The sequence below is a fragment of the Mangifera indica genome, chromosome 2 (assembly GCF_011075055.1).
Source record: "Mangifera indica cultivar Alphonso chromosome 2, CATAS_Mindica_2.1, whole genome shotgun sequence".
Taxonomy (NCBI): domain Eukaryota; kingdom Viridiplantae; phylum Streptophyta; class Magnoliopsida; order Sapindales; family Anacardiaceae; genus Mangifera; species Mangifera indica.
The window spans coordinates 15,629,507-15,656,948 of record NC_058138.1 but is presented as its reverse complement, the minus strand read 5'-3'; the positions used below and the strand labels follow the sequence as shown (position 1 = coordinate 15,656,948).

General features: G+C 31.7%; 4 protein-coding genes, 1 long non-coding RNA gene and 2 pseudogenes across 5 annotated transcripts; 5 read left to right on the top strand and 2 right to left on the bottom strand.

The window, feature by feature from the left end:
* Window positions 1–2,280: 2,280 nt before the first annotated feature.
* Window positions 2,281–4,192, top strand: LOC123208603 (annotated as a pseudogene).
* Window positions 4,193–6,029: 1,837 nt separating this feature from the next.
* LOC123203323 (dirigent protein 19-like) lies at window positions 6,030–6,773 on the top strand. The gene has a single exon (XM_044619655.1). It carries the CDS (start codon window positions 6,062–6,064, stop codon window positions 6,644–6,646), a length of 585 nt encoding a protein of 194 aa, XP_044475590.1. The 5' UTR covers window positions 6,030–6,061; the 3' UTR covers window positions 6,647–6,773.
* A 5,080-nt stretch (window positions 6,774–11,853) lies between these two features.
* Window positions 11,854–13,784, top strand: LOC123208602 (annotated as a pseudogene).
* A 5,541-nt stretch (window positions 13,785–19,325) lies between these two features.
* Window positions 19,326–19,840, top strand: LOC123209467. Its single transcript, XR_006501070.1, has 2 exons — window positions 19,326–19,521; window positions 19,628–19,840. It is a non-coding gene; the product is annotated as an uncharacterized LOC123209467 (long non-coding RNA).
* Window positions 19,841–20,256: 416 nt separating this feature from the next.
* Window positions 20,257–23,038, bottom strand: LOC123209550 (DNA (cytosine-5)-methyltransferase CMT3-like). The gene is made up of 10 exons (XM_044627645.1): window positions 22,695–23,038; window positions 22,550–22,618; window positions 22,379–22,465; window positions 22,212–22,299; window positions 21,467–21,582; window positions 21,261–21,365; window positions 21,138–21,181; window positions 20,987–21,056; window positions 20,795–20,898; window positions 20,257–20,581 (listed from the first exon to the last, which is right to left on the bottom strand). Exons 1-6 carry the CDS (start codon window positions 22,914–22,916, stop codon window positions 21,279–21,281), a joined length of 669 nt encoding a protein of 222 aa, XP_044483580.1. The 5' UTR covers window positions 22,917–23,038; the 3' UTR covers window positions 20,257–20,581; window positions 20,795–20,898; window positions 20,987–21,056; window positions 21,138–21,181; window positions 21,261–21,278.
* Window positions 20,410–21,166, bottom strand: LOC123208601 (DNA (cytosine-5)-methyltransferase CMT3-like). Its single transcript, XM_044626135.1, has 4 exons — window positions 21,138–21,166; window positions 20,987–21,056; window positions 20,795–20,898; window positions 20,410–20,581 (listed from the first exon to the last, which is right to left on the bottom strand). Exons 1-4 carry the CDS (start codon window positions 21,164–21,166, stop codon window positions 20,410–20,412), a joined length of 375 nt encoding a protein of 124 aa, XP_044482070.1.
* Window positions 23,039–26,551: 3,513 nt separating the features above from the next.
* LOC123209551 (dirigent protein 19-like) lies at window positions 26,552–27,171 on the top strand. Its single transcript, XM_044627646.1, has one exon. It carries the CDS (start codon window positions 26,565–26,567, stop codon window positions 27,147–27,149), a length of 585 nt encoding a protein of 194 aa, XP_044483581.1. The 5' UTR covers window positions 26,552–26,564; the 3' UTR covers window positions 27,150–27,171.
* Window positions 27,172–27,442: the final 271 nt, after the last annotated feature.

The following is a 27,442-nucleotide window of genomic DNA, read 5'->3' as shown; positions in this document are numbered from 1 at the left end:
ACTACCACTCTAGGTAACTAACATTACAATTTATTTATCTCATTTTTTAATAAAATTATAAAATTTGAGCATACAGATAATATATTATTATATAATTAGATGATTTTAAATTAAAAATAAAATAATATCTAATCATATAATGATAAATCATTTATGTAATTAAATTTTATATATATATATATATATATATATATATATATATATATATATATATATATAATATTGTTTGTTTCTCGTTATTACAAACTTCTAACTATACTCAAACGCTAATCTAGCTAAAATGTGTATACAAAACTAAAAAACCCAAAAGACTTATTCCCATCTAAAGTATGTTGCATTCTTAAATTTTCATCCCTTAATTTTAAAAATCTCATTTACCCACCAATGGATGATTAAAGTTAATGAAATCTTAACTCCTTAAAATTTTTTCTCATTTTCTCTTTCTAAACTTTAAAAACTAATCATTTCCCCTCTAGGGTTTAGTTTTCAAACTTTGACGTCATCTCTAGCGTTATTGCTAGCAGTTTCTCACTCTGGCGATATCTCTTTTCTTACTTAAATCTTTGATCAACGTTAATTGAAGAAGAGATCTTTTTCTTTATCTAGAAGACGAATTATTGCTGGTTGGAGGTCCAGGCGAGATGAGAGAGATGAGAGAGATCGCCGAGGGAGAAGAAACGTTGGGAGGGAGAGACCGCCAACGATGGTGCTGGAGTTTAGAAACTAAACTCTAAGGGGAAAAATATTATTTTTTAAAATTTGGCCTAGGAGGAAAATTGTTAGTTTTTATGGTTTAAGGGAGAAAAAAGATAAAATTTAAGTTTATTTTTATATTACAAATGAAATGATAATTTTACCTTTAAAACTAATAAATTTAATTGTCCATAAATAAGTAAATGAGATTTCCAAAGTTAAGAAAGAGAAATTTAGAAAAACAATATATTTTGAGTGGAAATAAATCCTTTGGCCAACTGAAAATGAAAATTAAATCAGAAAATAAAATAAAATAAAAATGGTAAAGAGAAAGTCCAAGATTGTTTCTTAAGATTAGAAGCCAAGATTGCATGTGGATGATTATGATTTTGGAGGAGACAAAAGAAGGTAGTGTGACATCGTTGGTACATAAAAATAATTTAGACATTCTGTCAATGACAGTAGACAATCTTCTTGGTGGCAAGTGTATAGCCACCTCGCTATTCATTTCTAGACTTGTTTAATTCAGTTTAAAAGATTTATTATAATTATAATTGTAATTTGTGAACATGATATCACATTTATTCAAATAATTAATGATAAATATAATCCATTTTTATTCTATTCCCAACACTTTAGTCCACTAATACAATAACAAATTTAGTTCAATGATGCAACGTGTCAAACTCAGTCTTAAAAGTAGACTTGGGCCCTCCACGGGTCTTCTCTGAACTTTTCCACCGCACTAACCAGCTCTATTAAAGTTTGATTCACGGCATCAAATAGTGTTGTAGGCCACCACACATTGTTGGAAAAAAAAAAAATTTAGTGCTAGACGGCGATGGTGTGCTTTCCAATGCAAACATTCCAAATACAGTAGATGATTAATGGTAGATTAGTCATGATTTCATCACTTGTTTAAATTGTTAAATTGAGGGTTAGATTTAAACTGAGTTAAATTTAAGTTAAATTTGGTTTATTAGAATTGAGTTTAAGCTTGTTTTAAATAAACTCAAGTTCAGCTCATTTCAAAAGAGTGGACCTAGAAATCAACTCAAGCTTGAATTTGAATCAAGTTTTAAACTAATACGTTATTAAAATAACATCATTTTAATACCTATTAGTTAAAATGATATTGTTTTATATCAAAATTTTTAGTTTGTGAGTTTGATAAACTAAACACTCTAAAGTTTGAGCTAAAAAATATTGAATTTTTAGGTTTAATTTGAGTTTAATTCGTTTAAGACTCGTTCAAATCGTATTCAAACTTATATTCGAATGAGCTCAGTTTGAATTAAATCCTAATTAAATTTAATGATGGGCATTTTATAGGGCTCAATGGAGTTGCTGGTACATGCTTAGAGTTCCTTACAGAAAAATAGATTGATTAACTTGATCCTTCACAATTCAAAGAAAAAATTATGACAACCATAAAATTAAGAAAGACTAAACAGATTCTTCCTAGTGATGATCTTCTTCATTTTCAGAAAGTAATCATTCATTGAGATGCCTCCTTTGTTGGTTGTTTGCATTAATGTTCTATGATGAAGAATGTTGGCCGCACATGTAGAGACTAATATTTCTTCAATGGCGCAACTCAAATTGAGCGAGATGTACAACATCCATCCAAGCAAGGAAGAAAAATTGAACTTATTGAGCTCAAAAACCATGAAACCATTAGTTGGTCTTAACGAATGGCATGTGACAAATGTTGGATTTAGGATTGGTGATGGAGGCGGTAATTTTGCTGAAGAACCATCAACAGGTGAAGGTAGTGTTGGTGAATGAGGATGTTGAAGCGCAAGAACATGATTCTCAAGACCACGAACCTTAAGTGTTGCAAGGATTTGTTCTTTCCAGAGAAGGCAGTTAGATTCATCAAGTTTGACAGAAAGATTTCAGAACAAGTTACTTACAAGGGATTTGATGAAACAACAGAAGAATTTGTTTGATTTGATATTGGTGATGCTGTTATTTGTGGAGATATAGTGCCCGTTGGCAACCTTGAAACTACTATCAGAGGAGTAGTAGATCTGCCATTAACGAAGCTTGGATTTGGCCATAAGAGCCATGAACGCTTTGATACCAAGAATTGACCATTTTCAATAAGATCTATTAACCGATGAGATACCAATTGATACAATATAAACATAATTCGATGACATAAACAACCTAAATCTTGAATGGTAAGAAGGCTCTGGAAGCAATTATTTTATGTTTTTAATTCCATAAATTGTGCAATGTACAGTCTGGTAGTAAAGTGTTGATAAGAGAGCAAGCCCAGCAATGATGTGTCAACTGTGAATCATATAGGTGGATTTCATTTGACATAATAATAAAAGCTAACAAATTTACAAAAACTAAATATAAATGTAAATCAAATATATCCTTCAAATTTAGGGTTGTCCGAAGTGGTGAAGGATCAAAAGTTATTTACAAATGTTTAGGGTTTGAGTGTTCTTAATGAAATGTGTCACAATAAAATTTATTTCTAATTTATCCAATTTATAATTATGAGTCTAAATAGTTGCAAGCTTTTAGAGTTTTACCGTAAGGGTTCTTCAGGTTATATATATACACCCTTTGTAAATATGTTAGGTTCAATGTTTTCAAAAACAAAAAATATATATTTAAATTTCATATAAAACCGATATCTTTTTTACTTAATTTTTTATATTATTTAATTCTTTTGTAAATCTAACAATTATAAAATGAGTTAAAATACTAAACTATCTCCAAAATTTGTTTTAATGTCCACTTAAAATTTTTTAACACATTAAAATAAGTTAATGACAAAGAATCATAAATAAAAATTTCATTGAAAATTGAGACAACATTAATAAAAAAGCTTACAAAAAAATTTAATATCCCAACCCAATAATACTAACTCCTAGTACTACTCCTCACAGTCACCACGACCAAAATTCTTCCAATTTCGTCTTCCCAATTCTCCATTTTGTTCCTCCTTTCGCTTTTCTGCAGCCAGCTTGGTCTCCAGAGAAAGTTGTAGCTGTACGGTAACCCTTGATCAGAAGCTCTTCAACCTCAAGAAAGAAAAATTTAGTCATTTTCGACTCTATTGACATGACATCAACAGTGGCAGCAACCCTGCTGTTGCCCGAGTGGCGTCATCACCTTCAAGTACCACAACCTACTTCGGCATGGTCAGTTTCATCGATGATCCCTCAACAGAAGGGTCCGAATTGAGCTCGAAATTGGCCGGGAAAGCTCAAGGGTGGTTGTATTCATCAGCTGCACAAGAGGAATTTGGATTTCTAATGGTTATGAATTTTGTTTTTACGCAAGGAAAATATAACGGTAGCACTATACAATCTTAGGGAGGAATAAGATGCTTTCCGACGTTCAGGAGATGCCGGTGGTCGGAGGCAGTGGACTATTCCGGTTTGCTAGAGGCTATGTTCATGCCAGCACTCACACATTCAATAATTCCACCGGAGATGCTGTGGTTGAGTACAATATTTATGTGTTACATTATTGATGCTAGCTTCAATTAATTACTTGTTATTCAATTAATATTTTTAGATTACGTTATAGCTTCCTTTTGATTTTATTTAATAAATGTGTATTCTAATACAAGTGGGAGTGATTGTCATTGTACAATGTTTTGTCTTGTGGGATGTTCATTGGTACTTCAAATGATTCGATTCAATTTAATTTATTCTAATTTTAAGTATATTTTTATAACTAAGAAATCAAGTATAGGTTAATTCTATATATATATATATATTTTTCTTTTGAAGAAATCTAGATCAGCTATATATCAATTTCCATTCATGGGTTCATATTAATTAGCTTTAATTAATTATAAACTATTGAATTAAATCAAAGATTTGATTGAAAGATCAAAGTTGTAGCCACAAAACAAAGCCTCAATAAAGGAGGCATGTGGTGCGGGTCTATTTTCTATGATGCTTCATTCTAAACTTAAATTCAAAAAACAAAATCCCTTTTGTCAACATATATAATTATATTTAGGGAAATTGAAAATTTTAGCCTTATTTTAATTCATGTATATATATATACCACTTATTTCAAAACTTAAACAAATATATCATAACAGTAATCTATTTTTCCAAAATACCCCTCTTATAATTACCTATACAGAGATTCTTTATTTTTCTCTGTAATTTTCTCTCTCTTTTTCCTTAGCTTTAAAGTGAAGATTCATATAGAGAGATCCTCTCTCTTTTTCTCTAAAACTTTGGAATTATACTGTAAAAAATAGAACAAGTGCTCCAGAATGAAGCTAGTGCTTCAAAAACAAAAGAAAGAAAAACAAAATTGAAAAGTGAAATGAATTTTAGATTAAGAATTCTTCGAAGTAAAGATATAAAACAAAAAGAGCAACCCATCAAAACTCGATCACATTTACTTCATATCTTATATTAGACCCTAATTATTAGGATGATCAAAGAAGATTGTTTGGTAGGATTTTTACTAGAAAAAATAAAAGGTTGGTGTTTAACTGGAAAAAAAAAAGTTACTAATTATTAAAAACAAAGTTTGGTGTCACTGAAACAAAAATTACTGAAAAAAAGGGGTTGGCATTATTGTAAGAAAAGGGTTGTCGTTTCCATTTTAAAAAGGGTTGGTGTTGAGACACCATCCCTTTTAAATAAATTTTTTTTTTTTAAGTTTAAAAAGTCTCAATGCCAACCCCAAATTCTTCCAATAATTTTTAAGTACACTCACAAATATAGTCCATCAATGTGAGCACCCAATAAGTTATTATAGACACTAATTAGAAAAATAAACAAATTTTATTAATTTATTCGTATAATTAGATGTAACAATTTGTAATTAGGTGAAGTAATTTTTTATTTTTTTAATTTCAAAATCATCTAACTTGATATTATCATATCAGATGATACGAATAAACTAAAAAAATTTGTTTGTGCATATATCTTAATGTGTTTGTTGATAAATTTTTTAAGATTTAGATATTTATTTGCCGCATCTTTACCATTTCTATAAAATTAAAATCAAAGCTTATTATTAATATTAATCTAATAATGATATTTGCAATCTTTCTTTTATATAATTTATGATGAAAGGACATTTCTTAAGTTTTGCTAAATAATTAACTTTAAAGGGAATATACTTGAATATTATAAGTTTCAGTAGTATCGCAAACATCTAGAACATAATAATCTAAAGATTTCCATCAAAATTGAGTTGGTGACTATAGTGACAGGGAATTATATTATTATCATCATTATTTTCTTACAATAAAGTTGCTGTTACTTTAAGATATTTCTCCACCTTACTAATATTATATATAGGCACAAACAACTGAGTACTTTCAGAATTTCACTATAATCAATTAATCCTCTGTGTGCCACTCTTCATGGCTAAATTCCTTCCAATTTTCTATCCCCATTTCATTATTATCTTCATCTTCTCAATCTCCATAATTTTAATCTCTAGTGAGCACCATGGCTATGCAAATACCATAAACAAAAAAGTTCCTGATCTTTCTAAAGAAAAGCTTAGCCAATTTCGATTTTATTGGCATGACACTCTTTCTGGCTCTAAGCCTACTTCAATGCAAGTTATGCCACCGGTTTCTAATTATTCATCAACCACAACTTTTGGTTTGATGAACATGATCGACAATCCCCTGACTGAAGGTCCTCGTTTAAGCTCGAAACTGATTGGTAAAGCACAAGGGTTTTATGTTTCGACATCCCAAGAAGAAGTAGTCTTACTCATGGCGATGAATTTTGCTTTTGTTCAAGGTAAGTATAATGGTAGTACTATAACTGTGTTAGGGAGGAATCCCGTATTTTCAAAGATGAGAGAGATGCCGGTGATCGGAGGATCGGGACTTTTTAGATTTGCTAGAGGGTATGTCAAGCTTAAAACTTACAAAGTGGATAATAATACAAGAAATGCTATAGTTGAGTATAATTGTTATGTTCTACATTATTGAATTTGGTGGCCATCATCCTAAGGGGGCGTTTGGTTTCTGTATTTAAAGATTACCTTGGTAATCTATATTTTTTTTCCCTTATTTGGATTATCAGTAATAAAAAATTACAGTAATCTTCTATTATCAATGCTGACGTGACAGATAATATAGGTGGTAATTTGATTACCACTTTCACCTTAGGTATTTAAAGATTATCAAGGTAATCTTGATTTTATTATAATTATATTATAATTTATTAATTTTTTGAGACAAAAATAAATTTATTTTTAATTAATATGAAAAATAATATAAAAAATATTTAAAAATAATTATATTAAAGGGCATTTAAGTAAAATAATTTACTAGTAATCTTTTATTACCTTTAATCAAACATAATAATTATTTATACTTATCAAATTTTATCAAACATAGTAATTATTTATACCCAGTAATATTCTAAATAATCTATCTTGAAGGTAATTTTTCTGTTTTGGTAATAAAACATTACCCAAACCAAACGCCTCCTAAATGTCATTACTTTTGCTTACTTTTTTGGCTTTAATTGTTTCTCCAGTTATAATAATTTCATCCACTTTTATTATTGACCCATAACCTAAATATGGTTGTAATTGCTATCTGTGTGGCTTACTATCAATTTTGCCTGCTTATATTTGATTCCACAAATAATTGAGAAATTAACAAAGCCTCCCATACCTTTTAAAAAATTAGTAATTTAAAAAGGATATAAATTATAAAGCTATTAAAATTATTCTTTTAGTTCTAAGTATTATTTAAAAAAGGTTTAAGTGATAAATGTAGCATGTCAGTATTTGAATAAAATAAATAATTAAGTTAATTTTGATTATTTAATATAAAAATAAATCATAAATAAACCTTATATAATTGTATTAAGAAGAGAAGCATTTGTCATAAAGAATTTTTATAACATAAGGAAGAAAAAATCACAACTAAACTTCTTCCCTATTTTACAAAGTTAAAATCCTTTCAAATATTTGAAATGGTAAATGGAGCAAAAAGAAATATTTTAAAAATGATGCTCGAAATAGAAAAAAAATAGAAGAGAATATTTAAATATTAAGCAACTTAAACAAAATGTTTTATAAGGTAAAAAGCATCATCAAAATTGCTATAGTGGGAGGACACTATGTTTGAATACTAATTAATTAATAATAAGGTTTTATGTATTTAAAATGAGTATTAAATTAAGTATTAATGATAATATATTGTTATAAATTATTTTAAATTAAAAATAAAATAATATTTAATATATTATCATTAATATTTAAATTTAAATACGTAATATTATTTGTTAAAGAATAAAATAATAAAGGAAAAAGTTTTCCGTTAGTTAATCAGTCATGTAATTATGCATTTAAGAGGCTTACATGGAATGGAACAACAATTTCCATTCACACTCGAGGATTGTTCTCAACATATGGCACACCCACCCTCTAGTCCATGGGAAAACTCCATTTTGCCGTGCCTAGCCCACACAATGAAGCCAAGAGACATCCTAAAAATGTGCAAGGCAACAACCCAAAATTTCTAGATTCGAGTTGAGATGGTTGAAAGTTTTTTATATGCACTATAAAATTAAGTGTATATATCTAGATATATGGGGACTCTTTTAAAAGATAATTATTGCACACACCTGGATGGAAAGGTTAACTTAGCTCAGGTTTTAGCCAAGTGTCACGCAAGAACACCGTTTGAGCGACAAGTTTGTGATAGTCGGTATTAGAGACACATTCAAAGATGGTTAATTGGTGTTCTAGTCGATGTTAGATTCAAGTTTTAATCATGACCAATAAGGAGATGACAAGTTAATTTTGGTGAAATTATCCTGCACGAAGGAAGGGAATGGGAACCAAAGGCTTTAGAAGGTGGAAGAGAACGAAAGAAGAAGTCGAGAGGCACATTGACTGACATAAATGCAAGACTCACAAGGCCAAAGCTTGTAATGGTAGACAGAATTGACCAGTTTAGGGAGTTGTGTAAGACCAACGAGAAGCTTAAGAGCTACCAATAGGAGCTGCGGGAGGAGATGCAAGGGACTCTAGCTTAATGTCATTGTCGAATCATGTGACAACAAGAGGGTAAGGATCTCATGGACTCTCTGTTTGCTCATCTTAATACCTTTAGACAAGAGATTGTGACCTGACAAGATGAGGCCACAAGGCTGAATTTCACGTTGGGTGAGGTTAAAAGTGACCCGGGACTCTACAAAATGATAGTCACACAAGGGAGGCTTGTTGCCACATCCACATAACCAATTCCTTAATGAGGTCAAGGTTAACGAGCCAATGTTATATAAAGAAGATAGGAATGCCAAGGAAATCGAAAACTTCCTCTGATGTCTAGAGCAGTATTTTCAAGATGCTAAGATCGATGAGGATGCCAAAAAAATTAAAACCATGATACGTGCGTGTTACTTGGAGGACAACACCATGGTTCGGTGGTGAGGCGACATAAAGAGAGTGATAAAGGCAATAGCAGTATCTAAAGAATGTCGAGCAAGAGGCCAAGGCCAAGTTAAGACGTCTCACTCATGAGATTAGTTGAGGGATTATAGCAGAGAGTTGTAAGAGAGATTTCAGAGCTGTTGCTAGAGATTATATATTGGGGTATTCAAATTTTTGGCTTTATTTTAATTCATATATACATATATATCACTCATTTTAAACTCTAAATAAAAATACTACAACAATATTCTTTTTTCTTAAAATACCCTCTTAATACTATCCATACAAAGGGATTCTCTCTCTTTTCTTTACAATTTTGGAAAACATCTTGTATCAATGAAAAATAATTGAAGCATTGAGAAACTTCGAAAAATAATTGAATCATTTGGGATTGATGCGACACATGATAATTTTTAATAATTAAATTCAGAGAAAGAGGGTTGGCGTACACCAACCCTTCATTCCCACTCACTAATCACTTCCAGTTAAACCCCATACTCCAAATGATCTTCTAAATTAATGTTATACTATATTTGATTTTTCATATCACTTTGACAGAGATATTAATAACTATTTTACTATTTTAATTTTTAATTATTTTCATATTATATATTATATTATCATTTTACTGTTTTAATTATTTTTTATTGACACAAAATATTTTCTAAAATTACAGAGAAAAAAGAGAGAGAAACTCTCTGTATGAGTCACGTCAAAAGAAACATTTTAGAGAAATTGATAATTGTTATAGTATATTTGTTTAGAGTTTGAGATAAATGATATATATGTATATACGAATTAAAATAAAACTAAAAAATTGAATATTCCTTATATATTTTCCTGAAAAAGAAACACGCAATACACCTTTGAAGTCCGCATATGATGAAGGAATGCCTTTGGCAGAACAAGCTGACTGCTAATTGAGGAGCGAGACAAGCAAGAGTGACAGCAGAAGACTAATATGGATTCCTTGTAGATTTTGCGTGCAATCAAGGCCAAAGTGAAGGTGTCAAAGTCAAAGAAGAAGGGGTAATTTCTGCTGAATACAATCCTCTGACATTTTGCATGCGGTCAAGGCCAAGGCCAAAGGGAAATAATACGGAAAAAATAATAATAGCACATTAATTTCATTGTATCCTACCGCACTTAATCTTATTGAGCAATTCTTGGCTTCTTGCTATATGTATCAATTAAAGGCAATTACATTCACTAATTCTAATACATCAGCACAAGGCAAATTTTTATTTCCTATGAGAAATTTCATCAAGTCAAATTATATTTTTTATCAAAATTAATCACATCGAATTAACAAAAATATTGAATTTAACTATTTATATAATTTAATTTCAAAATATTATTAAAAAAATTAAATTCATATTTTCTTATATATATAATTTCTTTTATTATTACTCAAACTATTCCTTCGAAATGAGCACATAATATATTAGTTTATACATTCCAAACATTCAAACACTAATTTATATCTTATAATTTATAAAAATATTTAAATAAAATAATATATTAATATTTTCTAATTAATATCAATAAAATATAATAATTATTTATAATAAAATATTAATAAATATATTGATAATTTATATCCAAATATCGTCTTACAATATAAAGGGAAAATCAAATTTGATGCATTTAATTCATAATATTATAATACATATCATATATTCTTATCAGATTTATTACATTTAATTCATAATATGATAGTACAACTCATATATTTTTTATCTATCTTCTTACATTAATCTTGTTGGAGTAATGTTATGTATATCCATTTTTTGTACACAATTCATATACACAGTGATATATCATCATATAATTAGGTGATTTTAAAATATGTATCATCATATGATAAAGAAATATTCAATCACATGATAACACCTCATTTGTGTATATAAATTATGTATCAAAAATAGATATACATAGTTTTATTGAATCTTGTTGAGTAATTTCTGCTGAATGTATCCAGCAAAGGCAACTGCATTCACTGATTCCAATATATAATTTGCTGTAATGCCAAAGATACAGAAGGTTACTAAACATAAACTTATTCTATTAAGGCCAAAGGACTATTTCCCACCCAAACCATGTTGAACTTCCGAAGTTCCCTTATTAATTATGAAAATACCGTTTACCTACCTATGGTCGGTTAAATTTAACGAAACTCTAACCCCTGAAAATTTAATCTCATTTTCCTCCCTAAAAATTTAAAAACTAACATTTTTTTCCTAAGTTAAGTTTGAAAAGATCTCATTTTCCCCCCTTAGGGTTTAGTTTCAAAATCCGTTCACTTTCTCCGACGCTATCATCGGCCGTCTCTCTCTCCTGACAGTTTCTCTTCCACCGACGGCCCTTCTCAACTCCAGCCCAATCCATCCGGCGTTGAGAGACGTCCTCTAGGAAGAGAAATCGTTTTCCCAGACGACGAATACAAGATCGATCAATCTTGTCTTCGTTATCTGAGAAGATGATCGTCTTCCCAGATGAAGATAACTAGTCTTCCCAGAGGACGACGAGTCGTCTCGTCTTCGTTTGGGAAGACGATCGTCTTCCTAGACGCAATCTCGTCTTCGTCGTCTAGGAAGACAATTTCTTTTGGTGGAGTTGAGGCAGGCCGTTGGTGGAAGAGAAACCGTCGGGAGGGAGAGACAGCCGGCATGAAGGGGTTTGGAAACTAAACTTGCATCCTTTACTTTGTTTACTTTACTAAGTGAGGTGTTCTGGCCGGTTTCGATGTACCGGCCAGGTTGTAACCTTACTTTACTAAGCGAGTTGTTCTCTCGGCGACAGGTTGTAGCAGAGCAGATGTACTGGCCGGTTTCCATGATGCTATTGCTGATGGAGTTGACCTCTTATCAGTCTCATTAGGAGGGGCTGCATCCGGTTTCAGTGATGATCCCATTGCCATCGGCTCTTTTCATGCAATGGCTAAAGGTATATTGACTTTAAATTCTGCTGGCAATTCCGGTCCATATTCTGGGTCAACAGCAAGTGTAGCTCCATGGATGTTCTCAGTAGCTGCTGCCACAACCGATCGCCTTTTCATTGACAGAGTTGTTCTTGGAAATGGAACGGCGGTAGTGGTATGTATCATTATTCCTTCAATAGGTACATGTTCTGATTTTAAATCATGAATAATCTAATGATTTGTTAACCAAAATAGGGATTTTCAATTAATGGCTTCACTCAAAATGGAAAAAAATTTCCTCTGGTAATTGGAAATTAAGTCCCAGGCAATTGCGTTGGATCGGAGGAATTGTATGTTCCTCTTTAAAACTATATTAACTCATAACTTGGTGAGCAAATAATAAATATATTATAGTAGTTTGAAACGTTGTTGCTTTCCAGGACTTGTTCTCGCAGTTGTCTCGATAGAAATGCAGTAAAGGGAAAGATTGTTTTATGTGAACAGCCTGAAGGGACTATTGTAGCTCATCGAGCAGGTGCTGCAGGATCCATCATCCAAAAAGATGAAGCATCTGGCTCGGTTTTCTTTGTCGTTTCTTGGCCATCATCGTTACTGAGCATTAAGGATTACAACAGTATCATCTCCTACATAGATTCAACAAGGTATTGGTAACTTTAAGTAGCCGTTTCTGTGTATTTTTCTGTTTTATCACAGAAAATGATAAAATATTTGCATTTGGTCTTTCAGAAATCCTCGAGCGGAGATGCTAGAAGACTGAAAGCATCAAGGATTCTGATGCTCTTACTGTTGCTTATTTCTCTTCTCGTAGTCCAAATACTATAGTGCCTGAGATTCTAAAGGTATATGTTACTCTCTTCTTAAATATACGTTATCTCTTCAATGGATATTGATCAATTTACTTTTGTAATTTGGTGATAAAATGTCATTCAGCCTGATATAAGAGCTCCTGGCGTTGACATATTGGCTATAAAAGGCAAGCTAAATTCAATATAGTATCTGGAACCTCAATGGCATGCCCTCATGTTGCTGGTGTAGCTGCATATGTTAAAACATTTCATTCTACTTGGTCACCTTCCACCAGCAAATCTGCTATAATGACTACTGGTAATAATTTTTTATAGTAAATTGAATGTCCAGATGATTTTCTTAAGTTGAATGTTTCTAAATCAACAATTTTTTCTTCTGTCCCTAGCATGGCCAATGAATTTTACCAAGGATTCACTAGCTGAATTTTCATATGGATCCGGGTATGTCAATCCAATGAAAGCTATCAATCCAGGACTTGTATACGATGCTTCTGGAGAAGACTACATAAGAATGCTCTGCAGTATAGGTTATAGTTCGGAAAAACTTACTTGTTACAAGAGATATCACCACTTGTCCTGAAGGCTCAGAAAAGACATCACCAAAGGATCTCAATTACCCTTCATTGGCATCCCAAGTTTCAGCAGACAAGCCTTTCATGATCAACTTTCATAGAACAGTCACAAATGTTGGTCGTCCAAACTCCACATATAAAGTGCATATCTTTTCATGGTCTAGAATTAGAATCAAAGTAGTACCTGAAGTTCTCTTCTTAAAGTCATTAAGCGAGAAGAAATCTTTCAAGGTGACTGTAACTGGTACAGGTGTTTCGTTGAGTGTAGATTTATTATCTGTATCTATTGTGTGGTCTGATGGGAAGCACAGGGTGAGAAGTCCAATTGTTCTCACCCCCACGGAGGTTTCAATATGAAGTTGTTAGTGGCTCAAGAAGGATGATGAACTGATACTGAGAAAACTACTTTAATCTTTGTGTTTGCCCTTATATATTAATCACAATTATCATTGCATTGACCTTGGGTTGTATATCATCACCATTCATCACAAGGATGCATTAATCCCTTGTGATTTATTCTTTGTATTTGTCCTTATATATTAATCACAATTATCATTAATGATTCTGATATTTCAACCAAAAATACAAGCCAATGTCATAGCATCACTTATGAAACTCAAGGCGAGAGATGATATTCCTTCCTTGTTTTATATCTCTATGCAACCAGAAACATTGATGGTTTGTTGAAAGAATTTGAAGAAATGTTCAAACAAACAATGGCATTACCTCTTAATGGAGACTTTGATCATGAGATTCACTTGTAGCCCGATGTAGCTCCGGCCAATGTCAAGTTATATAGATGCCCTTATTTCCAAATGGGTGAGATTGAAAAGTTGGTTTCAGATGCTTCAATCATGTATTGTTAGTTCAAGTCCATTTTCGTCTACAGTTTTGTGAGTTAAAAAAAATGACAGGATCTGGAGATTTTGAATAGATTATAGAGATTTGAATAATATCACAATTAAAGATAGATTATCTATTCATATTATTGATGTATTATTGGATGAATTATAAGGTGAGAAGTATTTTTTTAAGCTAGTTTTGTGAGCTAGCTATCCTCAAATCTAAGTTAAATCTTTCGATAAGCATAAGATAATATTTAAAAAACATTAAGGTTATTATAAGTTCTTAATCATATTCTTCAATTTAATGTATCTGTATCTCAAAAAACTATGAATGTGTTCTGATAACGTCTTATATCTCAAAAATATAAACATTGTATAAAAAGACCTTTCACACTTAACATCAATAAAAGTGACGAGCCAACTATAAGAGGATCATAAATCCTCATTAACACTCTAACCTTGTTAGCTCTTGGTTTAGATCCTTAACTCTATTTATCAATTAAAAGCATTTTAAAGCACTAGCAACTATGACGAGCTCTTTCTAGACTACGCTCTGGGCAAACACTTGTAATCCCCAAAGCTTACAAATCTAATAATGCTTTGACATCAACTAATAATGGGAGAAGTAGTCATGCCTACCCAACTCCAACGACATCAACACATGACCACTAGAATGTCCATCAGGCCTCATCAAAGAAGGTGGCCAATAGTGCCTCAATGTTTATTCTTGCTCAAGTAACAAGTTCTGCTCCTTGCATTCCTAGTCTAACTTATCAACTATGGTAGCAAACCGTTTTGTTGTTTATTTACAACATGCGAGATACTGAGTAGATGTTATTCATCAAGTAATCAAACTTGTAAACCAAATGTGCACGATTGATTCATCCTTGTGATTAATGGTGATGATATACAAACCATCTTATTGAAATTGAATTATCTAATTAGACAAGTATTACCAATTGATTTAATTATCTAATATGCCTTGTAATATTCATTTTTTTTTTTTGTGTTTTCAATTATATTCAAAGAGAAAGAAACACGAGATTGTAAATGTTGTCTGTTCACAATATGCTAAACACAATTTCAATTTCAAGTGTGCAAAGTATGTGAAGAGGTTCTTCAAAAATGAAAAAGATGGAATATTTTTCCATGCACAGGCCACCACTTGACCTAATAGAAATCTTACACGTAAAAGACATAGGAATATGCAAATCCCATTCATCTCTTACCAAAATTGAGTCATAAAGCCAAGAAAAAAACAAACATTGAACTATCATGTAGAATCTAGAGATAACTTTCCCAATAATATATGTTCCCCTTTTGCTTTATCTCTTTGTTTATTTTTCACTAAATTCTAGCTTTTTCTCCATTGTTCTTCTCATCTTTCTATGGCACTGTCAATGGCCGGTGACACAAGGCACTTTCCCATTTGTTAATATCTTTCCAGCTACAAATCTAGACAACTAAATATTCTCAGTTCCTGGGAATTATCCTGAAGGATCTTCAAAAAGGAGAACACCATTGGCCAAATAAAGACAGCGAAAGGCATATTTAAACATTCTTTCTATTTCTTTATGGAATCACTTTAAACATATATTTGATATATATCATTATATGATTAAATAATTTTAAATTAAAAATAAAATAATATTTAATCACATAATAATATATATAAATATATATTCATTTATATACTCAAAATAAATACACATAATATCACTCTTTTGATAAAAGTAATTTTCAAATTATACATGCATCTGATTTTCATTTTATCAAAGAGTTGTTTAGATTAACATAAAAATTATAATTAACCATAATAATGCAAACAACCATGGAGAAAACCCACTAACTGTTTCATCTATTTTTAGAAGGAGCCATACTACATATTTTAATTTGTTTTAGCAAATTCAAAGCTTTATTATTATTATTATTATTTTCAAAGTTAACAAGTTAAATCCTATATGATGATGCTCTTAGGGCTGGATTCGAGCCGAGCCGAGCTCGGCTCGCAGCCAGCTCGGGCTCGGCTCGGCTTTTTAAGGGCTGGCTCGAGTTCGGCTCGAGCTCGACTCGAGCCGAATTCGGCTCGGCTCGAGTTCGGCTCGTTTTCAGCTCGGCTCGGTAACGGCTCGGCTCGGCTCGTTTTTTATATCAAAACGACACCGTTTTGTATATATATATGGATTAAAACGACGCCGTTTTGTATAAAAAAATTTTAAAAAAAATATACCGAGCCAACCCGAGCCAGCTCGGGCTCGGCTCGAGCTCGATCGAGCCGGGCTGAGCCCGGCTCGTTTCGGGCTCGAACCGAGCCGAGCCGAGCTCGAGCTCGAGCTGGCTCGGCTCGAATCCAGCCCTAGATGCTCTAGTAATTCCTAGTAGTATTTTTTGTTCCACTAAAAGACTAAAAATAGAAAAAGAATAGGGCTACCTCTTTCATGTTTACTGAATCTTTTAGAATGTTGCTTCTAATCCTTTCCTTTTGTTTTTTTCTTTCCTGTGAACCAAGTCTCTTCATTATCACCAAGTGCTCTCTCACTTTTTAAAGCCAATGTGGGGTAGCAAAGAGCATCCTCTATATATATAAATAAAATAAATGTCTACATAACATAAGAAACAAACTAAAATATTAAATAACCCTTTAATGGGGAGAGAGATTGAAGCAGCCCTATATAATCCACCATCACTCACATTATTTGTCTAAAACAAACAAGGCTATTACAGAAAACCTCAAGCTCAAATCTTCTTCTTCTTTTCTTCTTCAATATCTTCAACCATGGCGAGGTACCAAAACTATTCATATTTAGAATATCTCAAGTACTTCTCCCTTCCTCACCATCTCTTCTTCTTCATCCTGATTCTCTTCTTCGTCCTCGGCCTCTCCTGGTACATCAACTACCAGTCAAAACTTGAGGAAATGGTCAACCAAGTCAAGCTATTTCTCATGCTCTCCCCTCTGCTTCTCCTGCTTCTGCTTCACTGTTTATCTGGAGGGCTGCCCTTCTTTCTTCCCCTTCCTACAGAAAAAGACTCTCTTCACCGAGCCGGGGGCTCTCCCTGGGGCGTTGCGGCGCTGCTTGTGTTCCTTTTCTTCATGATTTCTCATCAGTCTTCTCTGCATGAGCGATGGTTCCCACTAATCACTAAATGATGACTGTAAAAATTATGTTAATTAATTACTAATATTTGTAAAGAAGTATCCTGATATTGCTGTGATTAACTATTGTTGTAGTTTGCCTGTACTTTTAATTACTAGACACTACAGAATATGTCATGTTATTATAATAGAAATGAGATATATGGTTATTTTGATTGATAGCGTTTGAGATACTGTCAAAGGGGGATTAAAGCAGTTGATGCCCATCAGGAAATGTTCCCTGCGATATTACCGCCTTATTGTCCTTCTCTTTTACCAAACAATAAAATTATATGTATATATTTATATATATTATTATATGATTAAGTGATTTTAAATATAAAATAATACTCAATTATATAGTAACACATATAAATGTATACACATTTGTATATATAAAATAGGTGCATACAATATTATCCTTTACAAAAAGACAATAATAACTCAATAATTACATCATTATCTGACTTGGATTTAAAGATGACATGAAAATTTTTAATATACATATGATGTTTCTAAGATATAAATGTTTATTAGAAAGAGTACTTAAGAAAGTAAAACATGTATGAAAAATCTTGAAAAACCCAACACATCCCACTTGAACTTGTTGATTTCTAATGTAATCCTCTTTCACAACAAGTTGTTCCACCTTTGTAGTGACATGACCTGTTTAAATAGTTTTGTTGTTCCACCTTTGCAGTGACATAATCTCTTTAAATTGTTTTGAATTTTTATTCAAACTGCCTTTTTCTACAAATATATGAAAATTTCTTAAAAGAAATAACTAAATGAATAAAATTTGAATCTTTTTACAAATTACTTTCACTAATTTTTGACAATTAGCGTAATAAGCTGCTAATTGGATAAAATATGTTAATTGTCCAAAATCAATAAAAATTTTTGAAACCTTGTCCAATTCAACTGACCTCAATTTTTACTCGCTTCAATCACAATTTTATTCACTTATAACTAAAGGGCACAACAATAATTTCCATCAAAATATACTATAGATTTTAAAAACCTAACTTTGTTAAAACACATTCAAGTATATGTTGATGAAAACATTGAATGTAAATAATACACCGATACAAAGAATGAATCAATGCTAGAGTGAAGCATAATATGGTCTGTTTTTGCGATACCTTTTTTTTTTGGCCAAAATATTAGATAGTGATTGAGATGAATTTTCAAAATTGTATGAGAAAAAATAAGTGAAAATCGACTTTATATGTAGGGTATTTCCGTCAAAACTTTAAGGAAGCGTTTGGTTAAAGGGTTTAAAAGATTATTATAATAATCTAGTTCTTATTACTTACATTATTTTATTTAATTTATAAGTAATAAAATATTTCGGTAATTTTCTATTATCAATAGTGATGTGATAGGTAATATAAGAGATAATCTGATTACCTCATTTACCTTAAGTATTAAAATATTATTAGGACAATATTGATTTTATTATAATTATATCTTTATTTATTAATTTTTTAAATTAAAAATATTCTTATTTTCAATTAATATAATAAATAACATAAAAAATATTTTAAAATAATATACTAATATTCTTTTATTACCTTTAACCAAATACAATAATTATTTATACTTACTCATTTTTATCAAATTTTATCAAATAAAGTAATCATTTATACCGAATAATCTTTATGATAATTTATCTTCAAAATAATCTTTTAATTTTAATGATAAAATATTCTTTAAACCAAACACCCCCTAATATTTTAACTACAATTGTATAGGCCATAAGTTGTTCGTTATTTTTTACTCATCCCTCAAAAATAGTTATTGTATTAATTATCCTAAAAAAATTAGATAAAACACATTTACTTTAACCTCACTAAAATTGGATTGGAGGATGTCTCCACTTAAACAGGCCGGGTCAGCACATTTTAGCCCGGCCCGTCTACTTTTATATTGTTTTGATTATTCAGATTGACGAACAATTTGTATTGTGAAGAGAAAAATGAAAGCTTCAGAGACATCAATCAAAAGTAGCGGCAATAGCGTTCAAAGCCAGGGCCAAGCTTCGAAGATTCAAAATGAGAAACCCCATTTTAAACCTGCTCAAGATGACACAAAACCTCCATTTCAAGATCCGGTAACTTGTCTCTCTCTTCTCTACTTCCCTTTTTGTATGTTGGGTTTAGTATATTTATGTGGTCGATGCTCTGTTTTTGTTTTGTTTTGTTTTGTGTTAATGGTAGATACTTAGATCAGATCCCATTGAAACAGAGGAAGCTGTGCTGAAATTGCCGCCTTTTTCTATTAAAAGATTGTGATCTTTTAGTGCCCATGATCTAATATCGATGGAATTTTTTTCTTTATTTGTTTGGATTTTTCATGGATTATTTATGGTTCTGTTTTTGACTTGATTCGTGTTAAATTATGCAATGATGTAATGTGATTCTGCTACTCAATTTATTTTTTCTATGGCTAGATTCAAGCAGATTCAAATTTGAATGCATCTCAAACTAATTTAAACTCAACTTGTTTGAAGAGAGGTAAACTCAAATTGAATTTTAAACTAGACTAGATACTATAGCAAAGAAAGGAAAAAGTGACCTAAAATGACATCTTTAAGGACAAAAACCCTAACATTTACAGAGTTGAATATTAATTTATCCCTATATTTTATTAAATTTTTTTTTTCATCCTTAATTTATATTAATTTCAGAATTAATAATTATATAAAATAAAATAAAAATGTAGTCATCGAGTGGCTAATGGAGAAATGCTACAAATTTAGCAATGGGTTGGTCATTGGTGACTCAATCGCAAGCCCGACGAACTAGCGGAGATGATTACAAAGATAAAACATGCATGACTTCAATGATTAAGTTAACTTGGTTCATATTCAATAGAGTTTTTGTGAACATAGATGATGTTGGCGCAAATAATGAAGTAGGGAAAGAATACTAAATATTGTACAATTACAGTTACAAATATGAATTGCTCTAAAATTATCCGTGTGTTCTGAGTACAACACTTAAGCATTATCTACAGATGATGCAGAGGCAAGTCGTTCTAAGATGTTTGGGAATTTCTGAGGTATTGTAAATAAAGGTTCATGAGTTGCCGATCCTTGAATAGCTAGACTTAATCCATATCCTAACGCTCGAGCCACCGGCACAGCCACTGCATTTCCTACTTGAACATACCTAATACAAAACCAACAAAACAAGATCATAATCCATGCTCTTAGACTCTGGCTCATGGTTTTTCTTAGTTACATTGATTCAACCTGAGGAAATGATCAAGCTTTGAGAAATAGCTAATGTCTAATGGTATTGCAGATATACAAATGTGAATTTCATACATGATTCCTAACTTACTGAATATTAACTACTAAACTTATATTTACATAAACGTACCTTTCTTTGATAGGTCCACAAAGCTTGTAATAGTCGGGAAAACCTTGCAGCCTTGCATTTTCACGAACTGTAAGCACCCGGTCTTGTTCTGGGTGTAAAATGGCCTATAAAAGAAGTGCTGGTTTGATCAAAACAATGCGTTTGTCTAAGCAAATATGAATATGCTTAAACAGAAGCAACGGTATATTTTACCTGATTGTGCGGTTCTGCTCTGGTAACTACTGTTGGCACTGTCTCATCCCACCAAAGACGAGCAAAAGGTCTAAATTAAGTTTAGAAGGATTGTCAGAATCTGCTATATAATTAAACTGAAACATTATATGTAAAATTATAAATCACTTACTTAGATGATGTTCCATCCACAAAGGTCATTGCATAATTAGGGACCTGTTTGCCGAGAACATTATTAAGATTCCACAAGCAAAGTATAACAAGGGTTTTAAGAAAATAAGATAACAAATATTACCAGAGGCTTTCCGGAATCCTAATATATCCTCTCGACGTCAGGATCCCATTCAACTTTATTATCTGGACGAACACGAACTCCAGGTAAGTCTCTAAAATTTGCCCCCTGGTTAATAAAAGATGAAAGATTAGCAAACACTAAAATCCTAGGACCTCAATCAATTGTTACCTATATTTTGTTGACTTGAAATGCATGCACATGCATACCTTTCGTTTTGGAATCCTACAAACACGCTGATAATCATCCGTGTTCAACTCTAGCGAACGATGATCGAAAAGCAAGTGTTTACTTCGTTTTGAGTCTGATGAAGAACCGATCATTTCTGCAAGATGGTCATATACTTAGAATACATCTATTTTCCTTGCCAAAGTAAATGCAAAAAGGTTGCAGAGACTAGAAACGTAATTAGTGTAACAAATTGATCATTTATTTGATTAGCTCGAAAAAAGAAACGAATACTGAATAGTTATGGTGGCTGCAGTATGTGAAAGTTCTTAAGCAACATATAAATTATATTTACTAGAATAGCTGCGTTCTGTGATATGCATAAAAGCAACAAAAACCATCATAAGGTAACTTCGAAAGGCAGCAATAGGATATATAGTCAATAGATAGGACACCAAGAAACATTAATAAAAAATTGTATAACAGATGATCATTTATTTTGTTTTACTCGCAAAAGAAACAACAAATACTGAAGATAGTTATGATGGCTGCTGGGCGTGAAAGTTCTGTAACAAAATTAAATTACATTAACTGTAATTGCTTCACTCAGTGATATCCATAAATGATTCAAAGACAATCATAGGGTAACTTGCTAATGCGGCAATAGGATAAATAATCAACTGTATGATACCAAGAAACACCAATATGATTTCCAGAAGCATGCAAGGGCTAGAAGAGTTAAACAGTTTCATGGATTATTAAATGGATTAAGCAACTAGATCTTACCATCTTTGCTTAATCTGATGAACCTTTGAAACTCAGTCTCAGGATCCTTGTCATATGGCATCTCATCATGAGATTCGTTATTTCCAACCTAATGTTTGATAAAAATATTAGATGTGAATAAGAAATGTAAAAATTATTTAAGAAAACAATAAGATGCTTAAACATACTGCTGGAAGGTCAGAAATTGCATCCTTCAGCAAAAGTTTCTTCTCTAGTTCCACTGAATGGCCCTCATCATATGCCACTGTGTTTCTCTACATCCATCAAGCATGGTTTAGTACAAATCTTCAATGAATTACAAGAAAAATTGTATATAGAAAAAAGAAGATATATGATACCTCAAACTCAGTAGGAATAACTCCTCTTAGAACAACATCGTGGGTTGGGAGTGCATACTGAGGTAAAGTCTGCAAAAAAGCAAATGTATCATTGCATAAAATCCATTGCACAACAATAATGCAGAGTAAAAATCCATTAGATCACCTCTGTTGGTTGAGCTCCCCACAAGAAAACTCGCATCCGAAATTGGGGAAGCCCATATGCTCCTGCCGCCATCATTCCTAAACGGGCTTGGTAATTCATTTGAATGAGCCGACCCAGGGCATATCGTCCAAGATATCCTTTAGCAAACTTCACAAGGTCAACTACATTCTCCATCAAAACAAATCTTGGCTTTAGATATTCGACAATGTCCATAAACACCATTAATTGTTTATTTTTTTCATCAGCCAAAGGATTATTCTTGTCCCTGAAACGGTTAAAGCCACTAACACCTTGGCATGGAGGCCCTCCACAAATTATATCCACATCTCCTTATACATTCAAAAAAATTGAACAGATTAAGAACTATTCTATACAGACCATCAAGATTGAGCTAAAAAGGAAATCTCGGGTAAAAATTAAAAGCTTACCGGCAAGGGCAGAACCTTTGATCTGTATCCATGACAAACGAATTCTTTTATCTTTTCTCTACAATTACTGTTAAGGAAAAAATTGGTAGTAAACAATTGTTATTGAGCTATAAACTACTAAGCATGTGTGCACAACATGCTACAGGGAAAACAATATATTATCAACATACCTCAACCCTTGAATTGGTTCCCAAGAATCTTCATCAGGTCCATAATTTTTCCAACGAACCTGCAGACAAAAAAGAAGAAAGTAAAATATAAGAGTTTAGATTCACAAATGTATAGTAAGGAAAATATATCTATGTTCTGGTTGTTAATGATGATATGGTGCAAAGAATCATGCAAGAAATGGTATATCAGTTGCATGTTCAATTAGTAATAATAAAATCAACATCAGAAAAAACAAGCAGCAGTTTACCGCCAATAAAGAATTATAAACTTCAAATGCATATGACCTAGTTTTAATATCATAGTTCATATACCTTAAAGTATAATCCACGTTCGCCCTTCTCCTTTGGATCACCATAGCAGATGACTAGAATTTTCTCAACCTCAAAAACCTCAGGATCATCTTCCTCATCAGCCTCACTATTGTCATCATCTTCATCTTCTTCTTCACCTCCATCATCCACCATACCAAAATAATCAAATTGTTGCTGTGAATCTTTACTTTTGACCAAGGAAAAATTAATGCATAGTTAATCATATAATGATAAATCATTTATTTAATTAAATTATATACAAAAATATATATATACGTAATATTGTTTGTTTCTCGTTATTACAAACTTCTAACTATACTCAAACGCTAATCTAGCTAAAATGTGTATACAAAACTAAAAAGGTCAAAGGACTTATTCTCACCTAAAGTATGTTACATTCTTAAATTTTCATCCCTTAATTTTGAAAATCTCATTTACCCACCAATGGATGATTAAAGTTAACGAAAACCTAACTCTTTAAATTTTTTTTTTCTCATTTTCTCCTTCTAAACATTAAAAACTAATCATTTTCCCTCTAGGGTTTAGTTTTCAAATTTTGACATCATCTCTAACGCCATTGCTAGCAACCTCTCTCTTTAGCAATCTCTCTCCTTTTATTTGAATCATTGATTGACGTTAATTGAAGAAGAGATCTTTGTCTTTATCTAAGAAGATGAATTGTTGTCGGTCGGAAGTCCAGGTGAGATGAGAGAGATTGTCAAAGGGAGAAGAAGCGTTGGGAGGGAGAGACTGCCAACGATGACACTGGAGTTTGGAAACTAAAGCCTAAGGGGAGAAATGTCATTTTTTAAAAACTTGGCTTAGGAAAGAAATTGTTAGTTTTTATGATTTAAGGGTGGAAAAAAGATAAAATTTAAGTTTATTTTTATATTACAAATGAAATGATAATTTTCCCTTTAAAACTAATTGATTTAATTGTCGATAGGTAAGTAAATAGAATTTTCAAAATTAAGAGATAGAAATTTGAAAAAACAATATTCTTTGAGTGAAAATAAATCCTTTGGCCAACTGAAAATGAAAATTAAATCAAAAAAATAAAATAAAAATGGTAAAGAGAAATGAGAAAGTCCAAGATTGTTTCTTAAGATTAGAAGCCAAGATTGCATCTGGAAGATTATGATTTTGGAGGACTCAAAAGAAGGTAGTGTGACATCGTTGGTACATAAAATAATTTAGACATTCTGTCAATGACAATAGGCAATCTTCTTGGTGGCAAGTGTCTAGCCACCTCGCTATTCATTTCTAGACTTGTTTAATTCAGTTTAAAAGATTTATTATAATTATAATTGTAATTTGTAAACATAATATCACATTTATTCAAATAATTAATGATAAATTTAATCCATTTTTATTCTATTCCCAACACTTTAGTCCACTAATACAATAACAAATTTAGTTCAATAATGCAATGTGTCAAACTCAGTCTTAAAAGTTGACTTGGGCCCTCCACGGGTCTTCCCTGAACTTTTCCACCGCACTAACCAGCTTTATTAAAGTTTGATTCACGGCATCAGATAGTGTCGTAGGCCACCAAACATTATTGTTAAAAGGCCAAACGACTATATCCCACCCAAACTATGTGGAACTGTCCAAGTTTCTCCTATTAACTATAGAAATATTATTTCTCTACTCTTAAACAGTTAAAATTAATGGTAATAAGGATAAAATCATCATTTTATATTTAATGTTAAAAATAAACTTAAATATAATTTCATATGCCCTGCCCTAAATTTAAAAAACTAACTTTTCTCCACTAAGTCAAGTTTAAAAAGATCACATTTCCCCCCTAAGGTTTAGTTTCCAAACCCCTTCACTTTCTCCGATGCCATCACTGGTCATCTCTCCCTCCCGATGGTTTCTCTTCCACCGACGATCCCCCTCAACTCCACCCCAACCCATCCGACGCTGACAGACGACATCTGGGAAGAGAAATCGTCTTCCCAGAAGACGTCTCTCAGCATCAAATGGGTTGGGATGGAGTTGAGGGGGGCCATCGGTGGAAGAGAAACTGTCAGGAGGGAGAGACGGTCGGCGATGACGCCGAAAAAAGTGAAAGGGTTTGGAAACTAAACCCTAAGGGGGGAAATGTGATCTTTTCAAACTTAGCTTAGAGAAAAAATGTTAATTTTTAAACTTTTAGGGGAGAAAATGAGATTAAATTTTCAGGGGTTAGAGTTCTGTTAAATTTAACCGGTCATAGGTGGGTAAACAGTATTTCTATAATTAATGGAAAGAACTTTGACAATTCAACATAGTTTGGATGAAAAATATTCCTTTGGCCTTGTTAAAAAAAAATGTAGTGCCAGACGAAGATGGTGTGCTTTCCAATGCACTAATTAGAAAAATAAACAAATTTTATTAATTTATTCATATATTCTAACGTAATAATTTATAATTAGATAAAGTTATTTTTTATTTTTTATTTCAAAATCACCTAATAAGATATTATCATATCAAATGATACGAATAAATTAAGAAAATTTATTTGTATATATATCTTAATGTGTTTGTTGATAAATTTTTTAAGATTTAGATATTTATTTGCCGCATCTTTACCATTTCTATAAAATTAAAATCAAAGCTTATTATTAATATTAATCTAATAATAATATTTGCAATCTTTTTTTTTTATATAATTTATGATGAAAGGACATTTCTTAAGTTTCGCTAAATAATTAACTTTAAAGGGAATATACTTGAATATTGTAAGTTTGAGTAGTATTCAAACATCTAGAACATAATAATCTAAAGATTTCCATCAAAATTGAGTTGGTGACTATAGTGACAGAGAATTATATTATTATCATCATTATTTTCTTACAATAAAGTTGCTGTTGCTTTAAGATATTTCCACCTTACTAATATTATATATAAGCACAAACAACTGAGTACTTTCAGAATTTCACTATAATCAATTAATCCTCTGTGTGACACTCTTCATGGCTAATTTTCTTCCAATTTTCTCTCCCCATTTCATTATTATCTTCATCTTCTCAATCTCCATAATTTTAATCTCTAGTGAGCACCATGGCTATGCAAAAACCCTTAACAAAAAAGTTCATGATCTCTCAAAAGAAAAGCTTAGCCAATTTCAATTTTATTGGCATGACACTCTTTCTGGCTCAAAGCCTACTTCAATGCAAGTTATGCCACCGGTTTCAAATTATTCATCAACCACAGCTTTTGGTTTGATGAACATGATCGACAATCCCCTAACCGAAGGTCCTCGTTTAAGCTCGAAACTGATTGGTAAAGCACAAGGGTTTTATGTTTCGACATCGCAAGAAGAAGTAGTGTTACTCATGGCGATGAATTTTGCTTTTGTTCAAGGTAAGTATAATGGTAGTACTATAACTGTGTTAGGGAGGAATCCCGTATTTTCAAAGATGAGAGAGATGCCAGTGATCGGAGGATCGGGACTTTTTAGATTTGCTAGAGGGTATGTCAAGCTTAAAACTTACAAAGTGGATAATAATACAAGAAATGCTATAGTTGAGTATAATTGTTATGTTCTGCATTATTGAATTTGGTGGCCATCATCCTAAGGGGCGTTTGGTTTCTGTATTTAAAGATTACCTTGGTAATCTATCTTTTATTCCCTTATTTGATTTATCAGTAATAAAAAATTACAGTAATCTTCTATTATCAATGCTGACATGACAGATAATATAGGTGGTAATCTGATTATCACTTTCACCTTAGGTATTTAAAGATTATCAATGTAATCTTGATTTTATTATAATTATATTATAATTTATTAATTTTTTGAGACAAAAATAAATTTATTTTTAATTAATATGAAAAATAATATAAAAAA